General features: G+C 46.6%; 8 protein-coding genes across 8 annotated transcripts; 5 read left to right on the top strand and 3 right to left on the bottom strand.

Moving 5' to 3' along the window:
• Window positions 1–1,759: 1,759 nt before the first annotated feature.
• Window positions 1,760–2,313, top strand: N7520_008194 (uncharacterized protein; the record flags this gene model as incomplete). The annotated part of the gene is made up of 3 exons (XM_057142128.1): window positions 1,760–1,795; window positions 1,848–1,914; window positions 1,973–2,313. The coding sequence occupies 3 exons, from the start codon at window positions 1,760–1,762 to the stop codon at window positions 2,311–2,313; spliced, it is 444 nt and encodes a 147-aa protein (XP_056996134.1).
• A 1,071-nt stretch (window positions 2,314–3,384) lies between these two features.
• N7520_008193 (uncharacterized protein) lies at window positions 3,385–3,983 on the bottom strand (the record flags this gene model as incomplete). The annotated part of the gene is made up of 2 exons (XM_057142127.1): window positions 3,385–3,683; window positions 3,755–3,983. 2 exons carry the CDS (start codon window positions 3,981–3,983, stop codon window positions 3,385–3,387), a joined length of 528 nt encoding a protein of 175 aa, XP_056996133.1.
• A 1,384-nt stretch (window positions 3,984–5,367) lies between these two features.
• N7520_008192 (uncharacterized protein) lies at window positions 5,368–6,376 on the bottom strand (the record flags this gene model as incomplete). Its single annotated transcript, XM_057142126.1, has 2 exons — window positions 5,368–6,216; window positions 6,254–6,376. 2 exons carry the CDS (start codon window positions 6,374–6,376, stop codon window positions 5,368–5,370), a joined length of 972 nt encoding a protein of 323 aa, XP_056996132.1.
• A 1,209-nt stretch (window positions 6,377–7,585) lies between these two features.
• On the top strand, window positions 7,586–8,817 carry N7520_008191 (ketohexokinase; the record flags this gene model as incomplete). The annotated part of the gene is made up of 6 exons (XM_057142125.1): window positions 7,586–7,632; window positions 7,704–8,094; window positions 8,143–8,301; window positions 8,360–8,421; window positions 8,486–8,596; window positions 8,646–8,817. 6 exons carry the CDS (start codon window positions 7,586–7,588, stop codon window positions 8,815–8,817), a joined length of 942 nt encoding a protein of 313 aa, XP_056996131.1.
• A 358-nt stretch (window positions 8,818–9,175) lies between these two features.
• N7520_008190 (NAD(P)-binding protein) lies at window positions 9,176–9,967 on the top strand (the record flags this gene model as incomplete). The annotated part of the gene is made up of 1 exon (XM_057142124.1): window positions 9,176–9,967. The coding sequence occupies one exon, from the start codon at window positions 9,176–9,178 to the stop codon at window positions 9,965–9,967; it is 792 nt and encodes a 263-aa protein (XP_056996130.1).
• A 634-nt stretch (window positions 9,968–10,601) lies between these two features.
• N7520_008189 (ribosome biogenesis protein BRX1) lies at window positions 10,602–11,764 on the top strand (the record flags this gene model as incomplete). Its single annotated transcript, XM_057142123.1, has 2 exons — window positions 10,602–10,846; window positions 10,918–11,764. 2 exons carry the CDS (start codon window positions 10,602–10,604, stop codon window positions 11,762–11,764), a joined length of 1,092 nt encoding a protein of 363 aa, XP_056996129.1.
• Window positions 11,765–12,564: 800 nt separating this feature from the next.
• On the bottom strand, window positions 12,565–13,482 carry N7520_008188 (Rab family GTPase; the record flags this gene model as incomplete). Its single annotated transcript, XM_057142122.1, has 5 exons — window positions 12,565–12,692; window positions 12,751–12,831; window positions 12,900–13,289; window positions 13,399–13,411; window positions 13,462–13,482. 5 exons carry the CDS (start codon window positions 13,480–13,482, stop codon window positions 12,565–12,567), a joined length of 633 nt encoding a protein of 210 aa, XP_056996128.1.
• Window positions 13,483–13,990: 508 nt separating this feature from the next.
• On the top strand, window positions 13,991–17,884 carry N7520_008187 (uncharacterized protein; the record flags this gene model as incomplete). The annotated part of the gene is made up of 3 exons (XM_057142121.1): window positions 13,991–15,865; window positions 15,917–16,801; window positions 16,862–17,884. 3 exons carry the CDS (start codon window positions 13,991–13,993, stop codon window positions 17,882–17,884), a joined length of 3,783 nt encoding a protein of 1,260 aa, XP_056996127.1.
• Window positions 17,885–17,919: the final 35 nt, after the last annotated feature.

Here is a 17,919-nt window from a genome sequence, read left to right as displayed (position 1 = left end):
CTACGAATGTCTGCTGCTTCATTCCATATATTTCGTTCTCTTTCTTCCATTTTCGCATAGATCGACTGCTTGATTCGTGGTTTTAAGGCTGTCTTCTTTCCCGAGCAGCCGTCTCTTTGAGGCCTAATTTTCTATGGGAGATTCGTATTACATCAAGGATTTATCAGTCCCGAGCAGCTTGAGATTCTTCGTAATTTGTATACCGTCTGCGGCTCCAGCTTGTGAATAGATGTTCAAATGTTCCTTCACTGATACATTTATTCATGTATGTATGCAAGGAATCAGTAAAACCGGTGACAGCCTCGGGAGAAAAATCGGCTTATATATTATTCCCTCAACTAAATACACATGCCTGAAGGATTTCTCATCTCACTCCAGGGACCTATGGACCTAGCCTGTAATCCTGGTCTGTTGACTTCCAGACAGGTACTAGGGACTATCGGGCGTATACAAATATAGATAAGCACCATTTGATGACTGCCAGTCCATCTCTAGTATTGCTACCTAGGTACCTGTGGACACTGCTGGGCTGCCATTCTCAATTGAGGTACCTGCAAGGCACATACTGCTTGATACTGGAGGTATCTGATGGTCTACCAAGGCAGAAACTTCAATGAGTCATTCGCGTACTTTTAGCAATTGATCTGTCGCCCAGCCTAGAGGGGGGAAAGGGGCTGTATGGGTATGTAGCCGGGGAATAGAAAAAAAGGATCACGATCTTTATTCAGACTAATATGGTCAAGGAAGACGAGAAACTGAGTATCCGGCCCACAGGTGATTATCTCCCTATTGTTGGATCTAACATTGCTAAATAGAAAGGAGGGCGCCGTATATGGTCAACTAACAGTCTCCAAGGACTTTTGAATAAGGTACCTCTATCCAGAGGAGATTTATATTTTGGATTTTACACTGTTGATGTATTTATATAAAATTGTTTTTTTCACATTCTTTGTGAACTAAGCATCTACCCTTTCACAAATTTGATGAACAAGGAATGAAGACAGAAGTAAAATCAAAAGGGCAATCATATCTATTTGGAGGATAGAGATTCATTTAACATAATTTAAATATCGCATTTAGCCAAAAAACAGAAAAACCTGTCACCGAGCCGACCCTCTCGAGGCACTTGATCCTCTGTCACAATATAGCAGGCTGATTAGATAATTTATTTGACTCCGGATATAGGCTAAGCAACCACAAGCTCCCACGGGAAAGCTAAATCTTCTAGCTGTCCTTGATATAGTAAAATATTGATATATATTATCTAGAGATGTTGACAAGATACTTAGTTAGTATGATTTAGTTAATTCTATAGATTACCAGAATAGGCGTCTATTCGTGGGGCATATATACTAGGTCTAATATGAAAAATCTCGTTATAGTGAATAAGTGTTCTTACTGGAAAGTAGACACGGGTAGTAGTATACTATAATATAAGTCTAGGGTACATAGGGCACCATATTCAGATTAAGTGAGAGTATACTAGGCAAAATAATTCTCAAAATTCGACTATAATACGAATTTTCACGCGCCCCTCTTCCTTCTTCCTCTTTCCTCCCACGTTCTTCCCACATCATCCCCGCTTTGATCCCCACGTTTTGCAAAGCTTCACCTCAAAGTATATTACCCCCTCCTGCCCTACCTACTAGTCCTTATATCATTCTTTAACTAATTTTTCTTTTGATCCAACGAGCAGTTACTTTTGAGAACTACAGTCAGACAATCACCGTTATCAACACCCGCTTATTGAACCGCGACGATGCCGATGATTTGGGACCATGCTGCGGATTTGAAGGTACCTACAGACTGAAGAAGACAATTAAAGAAATATACTGACTTTCTATCAGTTGTTGATCGCTTTTTCGACAACTGGAAGTCCGGATTTTGCGGCCGTCGCAAACCTCATGGGAGATGGTAAGCTATAAGACCAATGACTCACTTCCTCGTTACTTTTTGACTGATATATATACAGGTGTCTCGGTGTCGGCTATTAAACATCGCCTCGTTCGCATCCGCGAACAGATTGGAATGCCCTCTGCCCGCCAGGTCAAGCAGAACACAAAGACCAGGGCTCAGGCCTCGGGCTCAGGTTCTGCTTCGGCTTCGGCCTCATCCAGCGGCAAGAGCCGCATTCAGAAGACCGCCGCTGGCGCCAAAGGTCCTGTTCATGCAGCAGAGGGCCTGATCGCCACTGCCGGCAAGGGTAAGAGGAAGGCAGAGTCTTCCGATGAAGAAGAGGAGGGGGAAGACGAGGAGATGGAAGAGGAGGCTGAGGAGGATGAGGATGAGGGCGGAGACTATTACGCCTGTTAGGCGTATAAATCGCGTCCTTTTTGAGTTTTTCTTTCCCTTTTGCCTGCATTACCATGGCGTGGGGGGCTCAGGATGGCCTGGCTTTCTTTGTGCAGGTTTCATTTTTATAGTTTTCTTTTTTTTTCACCAATTTTACCTCCAGTGGTAATTTTGCCATTTTTTAACAATTTCTTTTTGCATTTTGTGAAGTCTGGTGTTTGAGATTAAATATAAGGCGCATTTCTACTTTGGAGGGGTACTCTGGAGTTTACCCTCAAGTACTGCAGATGCAATCCAACCTCCACACTTCACCCCGTCTACTATTTCTCTTTTGCTGATTGTCGCATTGGTCTACAGTAAAGATCAGATTGACACATGATTACTCTAGACACCATACTCGAAAATCACGCCGAATGGCCGTCGTTTGGTACAATACCATGTCTTGAGCCCGGGACAGTCGAGTTTGGGCAAATTTTGAGGACTATGCACAACTACATTGGTGGTGGTAGTCAGGTGACTACAGAAATCCTCACAATTATAAGCGGCCTTCCAAGGATTCGACTGTCAAAATAGCAGCTTCGTATTAAGGCTGGCGCATTTACAATGCATGTTTGTAAGATGGGTTCAAGTAGACAAAGAAAGGGTGGTCGTCCAAAGAAGCATACTGCCGCTCCACCGCCTACTATATATCGACTAGCGCTCTACGGGACTCGGAGAGACTGATTATACGAACTATAATCCAACGTTAAATACATTGGTCACCAGAGCTGTTGATTGCTTTATGACGCAACAGTTTATGGGGTCCGGAAGCCCCCAATTTAGGCCACATATCAACCTCCGTATACAACGTTCCGTATGAGTCCTCATTTGGGGTCAAAGGGGCATCCTCGGACCAAGGATTGTGCGATTCCAAAATGCTGTGTTTATACTGCGTTTATTGGAAGATTTACTTTTTAAATGACCTTTATTGGTGCTATCAAAAACTAGCTAAGATGCGATGGTTCCTTCAAAAGCTGTTTTGCTCGATAAATGCTGAAAATACGGTATTCTTCAACATGGATACATAGTATCACCGTTTTCTACGGCTACTTCCTAAACGGAATCGTACTCGGTCTCCTCGCTGGCTGCATCATCCTGAGAGCTGTCCCGGGCGGTCTCCTGATCATCGCCCTTTCCTTTGCCCTTGGGTTTCTTCGCAACAGGCTCCTCCTCCTCGGTCACCTCGCTGGCACGCTTTTTCTTTGGGGTAGAGGGCGTGACTTTCGTCTTGCCCGGGGCACGTCGAGGCAGCTTGGGGGTAGCAGGGGAGCTGATACCACTCGCTTCTCCCTTCTTGATCTTGCTGATTCGCTCCTTGATCGCACGCGCCGTGGGGCGAGCTCCTCCCTGGGCTGAGTCGATTTTCATTAGTAAAGGCCTCGACGCACATCAAATTACTGGAATAGAGTATAAATAAACTCACGCCACGTGTCGGCAATGCTCTGGTAATCTATCTTGTTGCAGTGGGTCTCAAGAATCGTCAAGAGCAGCTGGAATGAACGGTTGATTAGTAAAGCCCATAGAGAACGTTTGAATGCAATTTCAGGATTCAGGACAGATGCAAAATAAGCAAGGCATGTAAGAGAAGGTTGAGGAAGAATACTGACCACGTAGTGGGCCTCGAGGTCCCACGAGACTTTGGGGGAAGACATTTGATGGCTTGCGATGCGTACGGTTGATATGTTCTTGGAAGGTGATGAAAAGAGCTGGATAATGGGAAGCGAAGTGAGCGCACAACTGAGAGGAAATATGGACGATAGAGGAAATCAGGGAAGGTTTCTATGGGCAATCGTTTGGATGAGGGCCCATTTCCAGGCGATCGCTGTAATGCCTGGGCCTAGCAGGTAGTCGACAGGTTTTTTTAGTATTTTAATTGCCTGAACATCTTCTTCTTTTACTTTTGTAGCCTATGAAAACTTGAAAATCTTCTTCTTCTAGCCTTGTGGTCTATAAGATTTAAGAATATAATATTATGAAAGTTAAGCCCAATTCTACCCGCCAGAGTCTTTGCGACCGGGGTTTTTTAATGTTCTTAGGATGGACTGATTTTTCTCATTCATTCATATGATTTTTATAATGATACCTTAAGGGTTGAAGCTTATATTGAAAAGTTTTGGTATAGGAAATTCTTGTATGCTGTTCAAGCAGTGCAGCCCTAGATGAGTGAGTTCCCCTTTCTAGTATCTATCTTTGATGGGCATTTCACACCACAGCTTAATGATAATATAGTATACTACATCATAGTGCCACTTTGAAGTCAGCCCAATTCTGCCCGCCAGAGTATTTGCGACCGTATTTTTTTTCTGTCATCGGGTTTCTCTAATTTTTCTCATTTTTCCAGATCCTTTTCATATAGATATTATAAATATTTTTACCTATATTAGTAGGTTTTATTGTGGGAGGTGATATTAATATAAACAGCTTCGATATTCATTTCAATGTTCCCTGCAGAAAAGGAACTAATATATTGTTCATCTCAGTTATTCACACTTTAGGATATGGTAAAAATATGTAAGAAGGCTGTGATGTGTTCATCAAGTTATTTTGAAAGTGATCCCAACTCTAAATTTGACCCCAGTCTAACCGCCAGACTCTTTGCGACCGGAATTTTTTTACATTTGAAGGATCTGCGAATTTTCTCATATTTTCCATGAATTTAAAACATGGTATATCAAGTTCTTATAACTAAATTCGTTGTTTGGATTTGAGTTGTTATTTTATGATGAAGAACCCTTGATGAGTATACCGGGGTATTGGTATCTGCTGTGATATAATCAATTTGGGTATTTTTCTCACTGCTTACTCGTCTGCTAGTATTTTTTCCTTAAAGCATGATGTCTACCACATAATTCATAAAATATCGGTAAAGCTTTAGTAGAGCGGTGGCAATTGATTGAATCATGATTAGTATAGTAGGAGTAATTAAAAAGTCTCAAATTCAAGAACCTAAAGATGTTTAATTTTCACTCCCACAGCATTTTCTAAGCAATTGTAACTCCTAATAATGCAGTCATAACAATCGCCCTTTCACTCCAATTAATACGCCTCAGTTTTGATTCTGATTGGAATCCTCGGCTCCGTCTTGATCTCGACTGGCTCATGATCATCCTCTATCTTCACAGGTGTGACTTTCGGCAGGGTTGGCGGGGTGGAGGACCTCCAGGTAGCCGCAGGGCTCTGGTCAAAGGCCGACTGATGAGTTTTGAGTTCCATACCCTGTTCAAGCTTGACTTCAATTGACTTGCAGTTTTCCTCAATCTTAACAGGTGCAATTTCGGACTCGGCCATTGGTGGGGTGAATGATTCCCAGACTGGGACGCCATTAGGGTTGAAACTCGACATGTTGCTTGCCATATCTTGCATAACGAAGTCCTGCGGCATGGAAAATGGCGAATAGAATGATGAGGGATTTTGTGACACCATAGGGAAGCCCGAAGCCATTCCAGATGCCATGTGGTACGGCGTTCCATGCGGAATTCCATGAGACATTTCCTGTTGCATGAACGGGTGCATCTGTGGTGTGTAACTCCCCTCGCTGGTTGGAATTACCTGGGACCACGGATATACCTCGCCCATGTCAGGAAATTGCTGGCTTCCCAAGACAACATGGTCACCGTGTTCGCGTTTAACGGGGTTTGTATAGGCAGACGAGTTGGCTGTCTCCATGGCGGGCCCATGAACAGGATTCGATTGCTGCGTGGGGGGCATCAGAGGCTTAGGATCTCCCTTTTCTCCTTTCCCACCATCTTCGCCTTTCTTTGGGTTCCTCTTCCTCCGCTGGGCCCCAGTGGTCCCTTCCATTTGATTGCGGAATCGAGAGAATCGCATACGGGCAGCATGGCCGTTGGATATTCCAATCTCAGAAGCAACATGATTCCAGTCAACCTATTGTACATTAGGTACTGTTTATGAGGTATTTTACCAAAGACAGCATATTATCAATTGGAACAGTACTCACAATCTTAAGGTCGAGCTGCTTAAGCATGGCATACAGAAACTTGGGTGTCGGCCCATCAATATCTAAGACCTTGTTTCGTTGAACCATATCAATCAGATATGTATGATCTAATGTTCTTGGTCAGGGGATCCAGCAGGGAAAATGTCTCAGTCAATCGATCAGAGAAAAGATGAAACGGATATGACTTTCGGTATTAGAATAAGTGCACACTAGTGAACATGAGCCTAATATATACCCGGTGGAGATAAGCACTAGTTAGAACAAGTTCTAGATGCATTCCCACAAGAACTAAGTAATAATCTTTGTGGCATAACAATGAATAGATTCAGAAGAATTTTTCCTAAAAGAATTTGGAATGATCTATAAAGACAGGTTTGCTGGTATGGATCGTAGATGATAGGGTACTATTCTAAGACATGGTGCATTAAAGAGGTTATATTTTATTGCTCAAATCATTTGTTTTCGTTCTTCTGTGTAGTAGCAGAATTCTAGATACTTGCAATAGGATTGTACTTCAGAGAATATTACATTCTTTGTCAATATACATCTGGGTTTTCTATACTCGCTCTGCGGCAACAATCAGAACCATATTTCCTGCGTCGACAAACCCTTGACTAAATTCAATATATTATTAGCCAAGAGACGAAGGGGACCATTTATTTTGAGAAATGCCATAATCAATTATTTTGTTTCAACGGTGATCTGTCGTCCGGGAGAAGAAAAAGCCATATAAGTAGCTGGGAAACGAAGAAAAATGGTCGAGATGTGGATTCTATGAGAAGGATAGCGAAGAAAACCCAAGGCAGATAAGGCAAGTACTAGAGCAACAGGGGTCCCCTAAGCCCACACCTTAATATGTTCCCACGATTCTTAAACATCCCCGTACAACAGCGTTGTCCCCGCGATTTATGAACGTCTCCGCGATTCATCAACGTCTCCAAGATTTACGAACATCTCCACGATTCATGAACGTCTCCGCGATTTACAAACGTCTCCACGATTTACAAACGTCTCCACGATCCATGAACGTCTCCGCGATTCAGGAACATCCCCACGGTTCAGGAACATCCCCGCAACCAATCTACATTCCCACAAATCCCGGGACCACGATGATAAACAGTACATATGAAATATAGGCCTGGAGTCCTGGACATCCGCATAGCAGACTGATGACTAATCTGCCCCGCATCCAGGCTTTTGACTACTGGTGATTTTAAGCAAACCCCCTTCCCGAGCTTGCCTTTATTGTTTACCAGGAAGCTGATAGATTGCTTCCGCGTTAATAAAAATCAATACATGTCTTTGATCGCAATAGGTGCATGCTATGTGGATACCATTCTCAGGTGCGTCACGCAGCTCACACATCATGCCCGTCCACATATGCAGTCAAACGCTCATTCTTATCCAATTTCAGCACATCGCATTATCCAAGGGAGGATGAAAAGCTCCGCGCATCAAACATTGTTCATCGTCGGGGTGGGAATTGCCCAAACAGCCTAGAGGTATTGCAGCAATTGACAGCCCGCGCTAAGGAAGAGCTGGCATTGAATCTTGTTACGGTCTTACCCGCTAAATCATCGGTGGCTTCACAACAAATTTTATCAGGACTTGAGCCTCATGTACAGCTCAAGCATAGCATTTATCGAGAGCGGTTCCAGGAACCAGCATCATGCTACATTATTAAAAGTCAGTCGACTGGCAGTAGGACCATTGTGAACTACAATGAGCTTCCCGATATGACAGTGGAAGAGTTTGTGCGAATCACAGATGAGCTGGTTCCTCGAGCAACTTGGTTTCATTTCGAGGTATGTTTTCTGATAATACTTGCAGTTCCCATTCTCACCTACATCTAGGGTCGCATACCTGATGTTACCCTTGGCTGCATTCAACATCTCCGAAGGCACTTTCCATCTGCCAGTGTGAGTGTTGAGTTGGAGAAGCCTGGTCGAGAAGGTCTTGACAAACTTGCGGAATTGGCCGATGTGGTTTTCTACTCGAAGACATGGGCACAGGTAATTCAAGCCATCTGGGTCACAGTAGGATACTGCTGATGATTAATCTTCTGCGTAGAACCTTGGATATACATCAGCCGAAGAATGTTTGCGAAGCCAGTCAACCATGACACGGAATGCGTAAGACTAGCGTTTGAAACACCCAAAGTACATAGTCCTTTGGACTAAAGTTTTCATACTCCAGGCGCTTGATTTGCTGTACTTGGGGCCAGGAAGGAGCCGACGCCTTCGAGCCTGGGACAGGACAATTAGTCCACGTTGATGCCTATTCCTCGGCGGACTTTCGAGTAGTGGAGTAAGTCAGTGACAATGTCACCTACACACAACATACTAATTGTTCGTAGTCCAATTGGTGCTGGAGATACATTCAACGCAGGGATGCTGTATGCCTTGAATTGCAGAGATAAAGAGTGGGATCTTTCTACAAAGGTGGGATTCGCCAACCGTATTGCCGGTATGAAGGTGACACAGGAAGGATTTTCAGGACTGGACAGGGTATTGGAGCTCTATTCATGACGCATCATCAAAGTCAATTCGTGAATGGTTAGACATACATCTTCAATTGACGATTGCTGCTGTTACTCCCAGGTGCCTGCTACTGCATGCCCAGCTGCCCCCTACGAATAATTCTAGCTCCATGAAAACCTGGGAAAGTCCACTGCTTCCAAGTCAGTAAGTGAACTACTCCACCTGGCCATGTTTTAGACATCGCTGACAAATTCAGAGACCGAAGTTACCCCGAGTAGAAAGACCATGACGTAATGTATATATCCCAGTCCGATGAACTCTTAAATAACAGAAATATATTTGATATGAACTCTCGCTGTAGTTACAGCTTATAAACGTCACACGCTCCATTTGGCATTCCATGGTTATGTCTGATCTATCTTTTTCCTGCGCTCTCGTAACCGGTGGTGGCGGAGGGCTGGGCAAGGCGATAGCTGCGTACCTTGTCAGGCAGAACAGAAAAGTGATTCTTGCTGGTCGAACGGAGAGCAATCTACGCGAGACAGCCAAAGAAATCGGCGCTACAGACTACTTCGTTCTCGATACGGGAAAAATCGACCAAATCTCACCCTTCACTGCCACTATCACTGCCAAATACCCCGAGCTTGATTGCTTAATCAACAACGCAGGCGTCCAACGTCCTCTCCATGTTCTGCAAGATGAACCCTCCGACTTCCTGCTAAAAGCAGACCAGGAGATTGACATCAATATTCGCGGGCCCATGCACCTCACGCTCGGGTTGTTAGAACATTTCAAAGGCAGACCACATGCTACCATCATCAATGTTTCGTCAATTCTCGCATTCATTCCATTTTCCGTTATAAATCCGGTGTACAATGGAACAAAAGCCTGGCTTCATTTTTGGTCAATGACTTTACGCTCGCAGCTTGCTCGTGGGGGCTTCGAGAAGATCAAGGTTATTGAAGTTGCACCCCCTTCAGTGGCGACCGATCTTCATCGGGAAAGAGATGATCCAGATGACAATAAGAAGCACAAAAATCCAGACGTACTGTCTGTGGACGAATTCATGGACTTTGTATCTGCTGGATTGGAAAGGGGGGACGACATGATTGCTCCTGGAATGAGCCAAGAGATTGTGGACAAGTGGTATGCGGAATTTGGAGCTTTGTACAATACTTTGTCTGGAGGTGGACCCTGAAGTATTCTAGTGTTCTTTGGGCTAGTGTCTGCAAGGCCTTTGGAGCTTTCAATGCTTGACGGGGGTTTGTGTGACTTGTTAATACGGTGCAGAAATTAGAAATCGCGCCAAACGAGGTCTGAATGACTGATCGGGCGATTCTTTAGCATTTGTATGAATGAGAATGCAAAATAATCAGCTTTGGCGATGCAGCTTTGAGTTTCGTTGGCTGCCAAACATCCTGAATCCTTTGTCTTCTTCATAAATAGCTCTGCAGAATTTGGGTACAGCTGCAAATCAATTAGACATCTGATGGTACACGGCAACAGCCAAATACAAGAAGCACGAGGACTGGCACTTCCGAGAGCTCGGCCTACGACACGATGGATCACCAGTACCGGGTATGGAGCTTTTGTGCCGATGTCGACAGAATCCATCTTTGCATTCATGTTCTAGATATTCTCTCAATCGAATAGCCCCAGTGAGGTAGGTGTATTTTGTTAGTGTTACAATTGTCTCCGCCAAGATAGTATAATCTCCACGTGACCAGAACACTAATGGGCGGTATGCAGCAAAAAAATATTCTGCCACCAACTTTTCTCGGAAGCTTTCAGTGTTGGATCTATTTCAAGTCACCCACCAAATCACAGTCACCATGGCAGCAGTTTACAAAGCAGTCAACAAGAAGAAGGCTCGTCAATCCATTGAGGATGATTCTGATAATGAAATGGAAGCGGGTTTGCAGGAGCTGCTGAATGATGCCGACGATACCACCGACAGCGAAGAGGAAGATGAGCAGGACGACGAGGACCGCATCGTCGCAGCCAAGAAGATGCTTGCCCAAGGCTTTATGCCCAAGACTCGAGTTCTCATTCTGACATCCCGCGGTGTCTCACATCGGTAAGATCCTCATATCGCTTCAATTTGAACCAAGAATCATTTTACTAACCAGCGCAATTTTCTTGCTACAGTCACCGACACTTGATGGCCGATCTCTGCGCACTCCTCCCCCACACCCACAAAGAAACCAAGCTCGACACCAAGAAGAAGACTGCCGGCTACAACCTTTTGCTCAACTCGCTCGCTGATCTCCACTCCTGCAACATGATCTTCTTCCTCGAGGCCCGCAAGAACGGCCAGGATCTCTACCTCTGGCTTGCGCGCCCTCCCAACGGCCCTACTATCAAGTTTCACCTTAACAATCTGCACACTATGGCCGAGCTCGGCGCAGGATTCGCAGGTAACTGCCTGAAGGGCGGCAGAGGAGTCGTTGTCTTCGACCGATCATTCGACGAGCAGGGTCCCAACATGGGCGTTGCTGGCACCGAGTACCGTGCGCTGGTTCGTGAGATGCTCCGCGGTGTCTTCTGTGTGCCCAAGCGTGGCGTCAAGGGCATGAAGCCCTTCGTCGACCGCATCATCGGTATCTTTGGTGTTGACGGCAAGATCTGGATCCGTGTCTACGAGATCCGTGAGTCTGAGGGTGGTGCCAAGAAGGATGGCGAGCCAACTGCTAAGCCCATTCCCAAGGGCGGAGATGGCATGCCCGAGATTTCCTTGGTCGAGATTGGTCCGCGATTCGTCCTGACTCCCATTGTTATCCTGGAGGGTAGCTTTGGCGGTCCCGTCATCTATGAGAACAAGGAGTATGTCAGCCCCAACCAGGTCCGTCGCGAGGTTCGCATGGGCAAGGCTGGTCGTTACACCGCACGTCGGGACGTGCAAACAGACCGTGTGGCCAAGCGAACGGATCTGGGTCTTACCGACAACTCGTCGCAGAAGCCACATGCGCTGGATTCGAGAAAGCTTTTCAAATAAGGGTCTGGGTGGGGTTTCAGCGTTCATTCATTTGATCCACTCTAGAGATTTCTTTCTACTACATGTATATTTGATGGCGACGATATCATGGTCTGCTATGGCGTCAAGGCAAAGTCTTGTACTGGTTAATTTTCATTCAAAAGTATCTTGCATGTTCTACAACTACAGTTTTCATTTAGAAGTAGTCAAATCCTGGAACATTAGAGGATCCCAAATATGTGGAACGTATTGAACGTTGGCCTAGAATGGCCTTTAAGGCCACAACCGCCACTTTCTTATCATAGACGTAAGATTTCCTTAAGAGTGTGGAGCTTCAAGTGGGCCCGAGTTGTGGCAGCCCATCTGGACTAGTTAAACACAAAACCGCCACACGAGGACACCCCAAATTCAAATGTTATGTCAACTGCAGATTACGAAGAAATGAACGACTATACTCATTTTGCAGAAACGACTTCATACAAACCCACATAGTTACAGCAACGCCTATTGCGCCCATTGCGGGGCACCAACAGATTTCAAAATACTTAAGTCCGGTGGAAAGGAAATCAATTTCATAGGGATAACCACGCAGAAAAAAAAACAAAAGCAATGGGGTGGGAAAGAAAATAAAACAAAAGGTCCGACTATCGGGAGATATGTCCGGGTTACGATCCCCATCTTCCCCCATGTGCTGTCTACCAGATCCTGCCTGTGTATCATCCTCCGTGTTTCAAATTACAGACCCCATCACGGATCAAGCCATTCCAATATCACATTGTAAAAGAAGAGTCGTTGCGGTCGGGAGCGTTCTCACGAATCGTTTAGCAGCAGCCCTGCTTCTGCTCTTGGTCCTGCTGAGTGACCTCGATGACGGGGCGGCCACCAGGGAGCCCGGCCGAGGAGCCCTCGCCGGAGTCGAGAGCCTTGCTAGACACAATACGGTAGATTTCTAGAGAGGGGCTAGTTAGCTTTATAGGTGGAGACTTTGGGGCTGAGTGGGGGCGCACCTGTGAGGATGTTCTGGAAAGCGAGCTCGACGTTGCTGGCGTCAAGGGCGGAGGTTTCGATGAAAGAGAGGTTGTTCTCGCCTAGAGGATAGTCAGCATCATCATACACTCATGTCGAAAGCCCCGTGAGACAAGGCACGTGCACGCACTGGCAAATTGTTTGGCCTCCTCGGTGGGGACCGCACGGAGGTGTCTCAAATCGCTCTTGTTACCGACGAGCATGATGACAATATTGGAGTCGGCGTGGTCGCGGAGCTCCTTCAACCACCGAGTGACATTGTCGTAGGTCTGGTGCTTGCTGATATCGTAGACGAGGAGGGCACCGACAGCGCCGCGGTAGTAAGCAGAAGTGATGGCACGGTAGCGCTCCTGACCGGCGGTATCCCAGATCTGTGCCTTGATGGTCTTCGAGTCGACCTGGATCGAGCGAGTCGCAAACTCCACACCGATCGTTGACTTAGAGTCCAGGTTGAACTCGTTGCGAGTGAATCGACTCAACAGGTTGGATTTACCGACACCGGAATCTCCGATCAACACCACTGTATATTGCCGTCAGTTATATTATTTTGTTCGAGGTCCGTTGGTGGGCACGGGTTGCAGAGTGTTGCGCAGCATCACTCGGTAGGCAGCTGCACGAGGCGACGTTACCTTTGAAGAGAAACTGGGGCCAGTCAGCGACAGAAACAATAACAGAGTGATAGAATGACTTACATCGTATTCGTCGTTGGCCATGTTGAAGGATAAAGAAGGAATAGGAGAAAAGGGGTGAAGTACAGAAGAGAAAAAAAGCGGGAAGATGTAGTAAGTGACGGCCGATAGGGAGAGTTGATGTCTCCTAGGTGGAGTGTCTCCTTAACCCACAAGTCACGTGGGTGTTGTTTTTGCCGCTCGGCAACTTCAAGTTCCAATGTTCAATCTTAGATTTTGATGTTAGAGAGAGTTGCATCCAAGACTTTTTTACAAGGAGCTTAAAAGTTTGGATTTGAGTGGGCATTTCACTGAATTTCAAAAAGCCTTAATCTCTTTATATAGAATGTGCCGGAGGTTTCTAAACATTCATCTCCCCCGGAAACGGTCCTGTCTTTCATACAACATTCTCACGCTGTTAATGGCTTTATCGCACGAAGACTGTGCCTTTTTCTCTGCGGAAATTCATCTGTCATAACTATTATCAAACAATCTTTCAAACTTCTACCTGTGCAAATCTTTGCAGCACATGACCACGTCAACAAAAGCCAATATGAAGAACAAAAGTGGCAGCGGCGACGGCGAGCTTTCTGGCCGGTCCAATCCTCCAACTCCGAGTAATGCTGATACATCAGAGCAAGAGTCAGAGGAGGAGGATGAGTTCGATGTAGAAGCTATCCTTGAGGAGAGGGTCAAAAAGGGCGTGACAGAATATCTAGTCAAATGGGATGGCTTTGACCTGATGAACGCCACCTGGGAGCCTGCCGAGCAGTTCAACTCCGAAGATACACTGATGGATTGGGCAAGGAAGAAGCTTCTCATCACAGCTGGAAGAGAACGTCGCTTCGACGTGAAGAGATGGGAGCGTGATAAAAAGAGAATTGAGGCCGAATTCGCGGCATCCAAGAGAGACTTGATCAAAGAGAACTGTTCCATCAACACTGATTTTGATTCATATTTTCACCCATTGCCAGGCTTATCTTCATCTGACTCAGATAAACCCCTCAGTCATAGGCGAGAAACGCGCTTCTCGTCGGAGGTTTCATCTTTGTTCGTTCGGCCAGACACTGTCCCTCCAGAGGAGCCACGCACAGTGCCACGGGAAGTTCCTAAACATCCTACATCTGGTCCTTCCAAGTCACCGAAAAAGACCGGAGCCCCGGTGCACGCTGTTAAGGCACCAGTTACACCAGCGGTACTAGCGATACCAGCGAAACCATCGCCGAAGGAACCAGCCCAACAGAAGCCAGCCATTCAAACAGCCAAAAAGCCCCGGTCAAAACCAACCTGGACATTGGCTAACTCGATATCTAGGCCTCAGGAACCAGCTACTAAAACTCCTTTCTTTGGGTCTGGTCAAACAGCTCGTCCAAGTAACAAGCGACAGGGGTTGAATTCACGCTGGGCTCGCGAGAGGGCTCCAGATATCAATCAATTGGAGCTGATGAAGCCTTCGGAGTTTCCCAGCAGAGAGAATTACGGGTACATTCAGCCTTCTCCTTCGATGATAGACAGAACGACCGTCACAATTAAATCAGCTGAAGAGACACTGTCAGAGTCGAGTCTATCAGCAGCCATCATTACATCGATGGGCCCTCCCGGCCCTCCTAACTTGGTTCAATCTGCAGCATCAAACCGCACTGAAAATTCTTCGGAGATTCAAGCTCCAGACACCATTACTCCAACCGCCCCAATTCTGCCTACCATGTCAAGAGCTCACGGGGTAGCTCCTAGAGCTAGATTGACGGAGGGAGACAATCCTCCGAATTTGCCTGATTCAGAAAAGCGTTCTATCGCACCAGAAGAGAACAGTCGGCGAAAGTCACCAGACGTGTACCATCGCCGAGGATCTCCCGATTATGGCCGCCGGCGATCACCATCTCTGTCTAGACGTCAACGATCTCCAGATGTTTACAGGCCCCGGCGATCGCCATCTCCATATAGACGTCGACCTTCTCCTGATGCATACAATCGCCGGCAATCTTTCCCCGCGATGAGATACAACAGACACTCAACTTCACCGGAAAGACATGAGCTATCACGTCCACCGTCACCAACCTCTCGCCGTCATACTATCTCGAGGCCGGGGAGTCGGGGTCCATTCCCGCCTCCAGTCACTAAGCCAAGACCTTCAGCCCAAACTGTTCTTACCGAAGAAGAGAAACACCAGATTGCCCGAATGCCAGTAGGGATTAAAAAGAAAGGTTTTAAATCTAACCCGGCAGGTCATTTCTGGAACCCGGGCGAGGTGCTGGCTCACGCTTATTTTGGTGTTGATAAGCAGTACATCGGGGCCGTGAGATTATGTGGGCACAAGCTTTTGGCCGCTCATGACCTGATTGCATCCAAGCGGAAAGGAAGCATCACACTGGACGTGTGGTTTAAACACTCATGTACATTCGACCAATACCAGGAGTTGGCACGGGATGTAAGTTGCAATGTTCTTTTGGAAACTCGCTTTTACTAAGATTTCACTAAGTTCCACGAGACAAGAAGCCATCGACTATGGTGCAATGCGTGGATGGAAGGGTTCGAAGACTCGAATGAGCAATTGTTCTACATGGCCGAGTCTCTCCGTAGACAAAATATGGCGGCTATCCATTACCCAGCTAATGGCAGAGGGATGAACTGGATCGCCTACTCTCCTTCGTCTATTTTCGATCGGTTTCTCACGAACCCTGGACAAATTCGGTTGCCAAGTGGTGCGGTCATCTGTCTTGCTGTGAGGGGTCCCTTGCCGGATTTCTCAACTCTCAGCACAATATCCAGCAATCTTACGAATCCTCGCGCGCCTGTGATTCGGCAACTTGACAATACCAGACCTGGGCAGTCCACAACGAACGACAATAAAATTCAGGCTCCCCTGGTCGGGTCACCAAATATCCATCCCTCTCGTCTCTGGATGCTTACAAAATCGGATACGTCAGGCAGGCGGAGACCAGATGAAACACCGAACTGGGGTCCGGATATAATCATGGACACCTCCAGTGACACTTCATTCAATGGCCAAGGGCCAGTGCTAGTGGATACTCCGCAGGATGTCCGGGAGCCAGCTATGCCATCGCAAAAGTTGGGGAGTGTTAGAAAGGCACCCCCGACAAATGTCAGCGAACAGGCAATAGATGAAATGCTCAAAATCTTTAAGGATCAGTTCAAAATGACGCTCGAACGTCTAGGCACCCTTGATAATGGCGACATCACAGACACGTTCTATCTTCACTTTCCTGTTGAGGATACAGATGCCTGCATCGATTTGGAATTCATGGAGGCTTGGCTCAATCATCATAGAGTGAAGTACTGGACAAACCGGGACCCAAGGAACTGGGAAAAATTCCATAGCGACTGCAAGCGTGGTGTGATTATCGTATGTTGTACTCGGAATTTCGCCAGAGAACCATGCGGAGATAGCTGATTTGACCAACAGTTCCATGAATCGTTCTTTCAGTACGAAAGCTTGCGGCCAAAAATTCGGTCTTACCTATGGAAAGACAATCACAACTTCTGGACTGTCCGTCTCCGGAGACCGTTGGATCTGCCAGATCTTCGATACTGCAGCGAGGGCTCTCATATTCAAGCTATTTTCCCTCATAGCTCTGCAATTTTGCTTACCGAAGACGTAGTCCAGGACTTGAAGCGAGCCGCCATGATTGTCTGTTGGTTTTACCACAAGCACATCTCAAGTAAAACACCAGTAACATCCAAACTCGTGCTCTGTCCCGACTTCATGACAAAGCTAGAAAAGAGATTGGATAATCCCAACCGAGACAAGAATGATGATGTCAAGTGCGTTCTCAACCCTGCTCATGTCGCTTGTTTCTTGCAAACTAACACTCTACCCAGCATTATGAGTATCATCGCTTGTATCAAGATGGTAAACTCCACGGACCCGAATTTTCCATTCTTCGAACTGGACAGTCTTTCAATTCAATCCCTGGACCGCTCAAACAATAATGTTCTTTGTCTACCTATCCCAGGATATGGCACCCGCACCGGTGCCGAACACGCACACACCAAATGCCTAACACAACCAGAAAGAGACGCAGATCATCTCGTCGAGGCCTTCGCCGGATGGACACAAGTGAATGCAGCGCGCTTCCGCAAAACAGCCGTCGTCACCTTTTTGAAGAACGAACCCCTACTAAGTCGCTGGTCGGGCTGGGGGCATGTCGTCGTGTTAGACGGTTTCAAGGCTTTCTGTCGAGCATTCGCCACGGATGAAAGCATTCTTTTCGAAAGGCTTCAAAATGGTCTTCAGCGACAGGTTAACTCCCCTCAGCTTGCCACTGAAGGCGGCGTCACCACCCCGTGGACCCCTCATACACCACAGGAATCGCGCGACCCTCGTAAGAACCGTGGCGATCCTAGTAGAGATCGTAAGGGTAGCAGGGATCCCAGGCTGGCGCCAGAGGCTTATCCGTCGAACCCTCTTGCTCAGCCCTACCGATAAGGAGATCAATGGTGTCCAACAGTACCAACGGGTTG

Source organism: Penicillium odoratum (genome assembly GCF_028828045.1).
Source record: "Penicillium odoratum strain IBT 22623 chromosome Unknown utg000005l_segment0_segment0, whole genome shotgun sequence".
Lineage (NCBI taxonomy): Eukaryota > Fungi > Ascomycota > Eurotiomycetes > Eurotiales > Aspergillaceae > Penicillium > Penicillium odoratum.
Note: the sequence above shows the minus strand (reverse complement) of the source record. Positions and strands in the feature narration are given on the sequence as shown.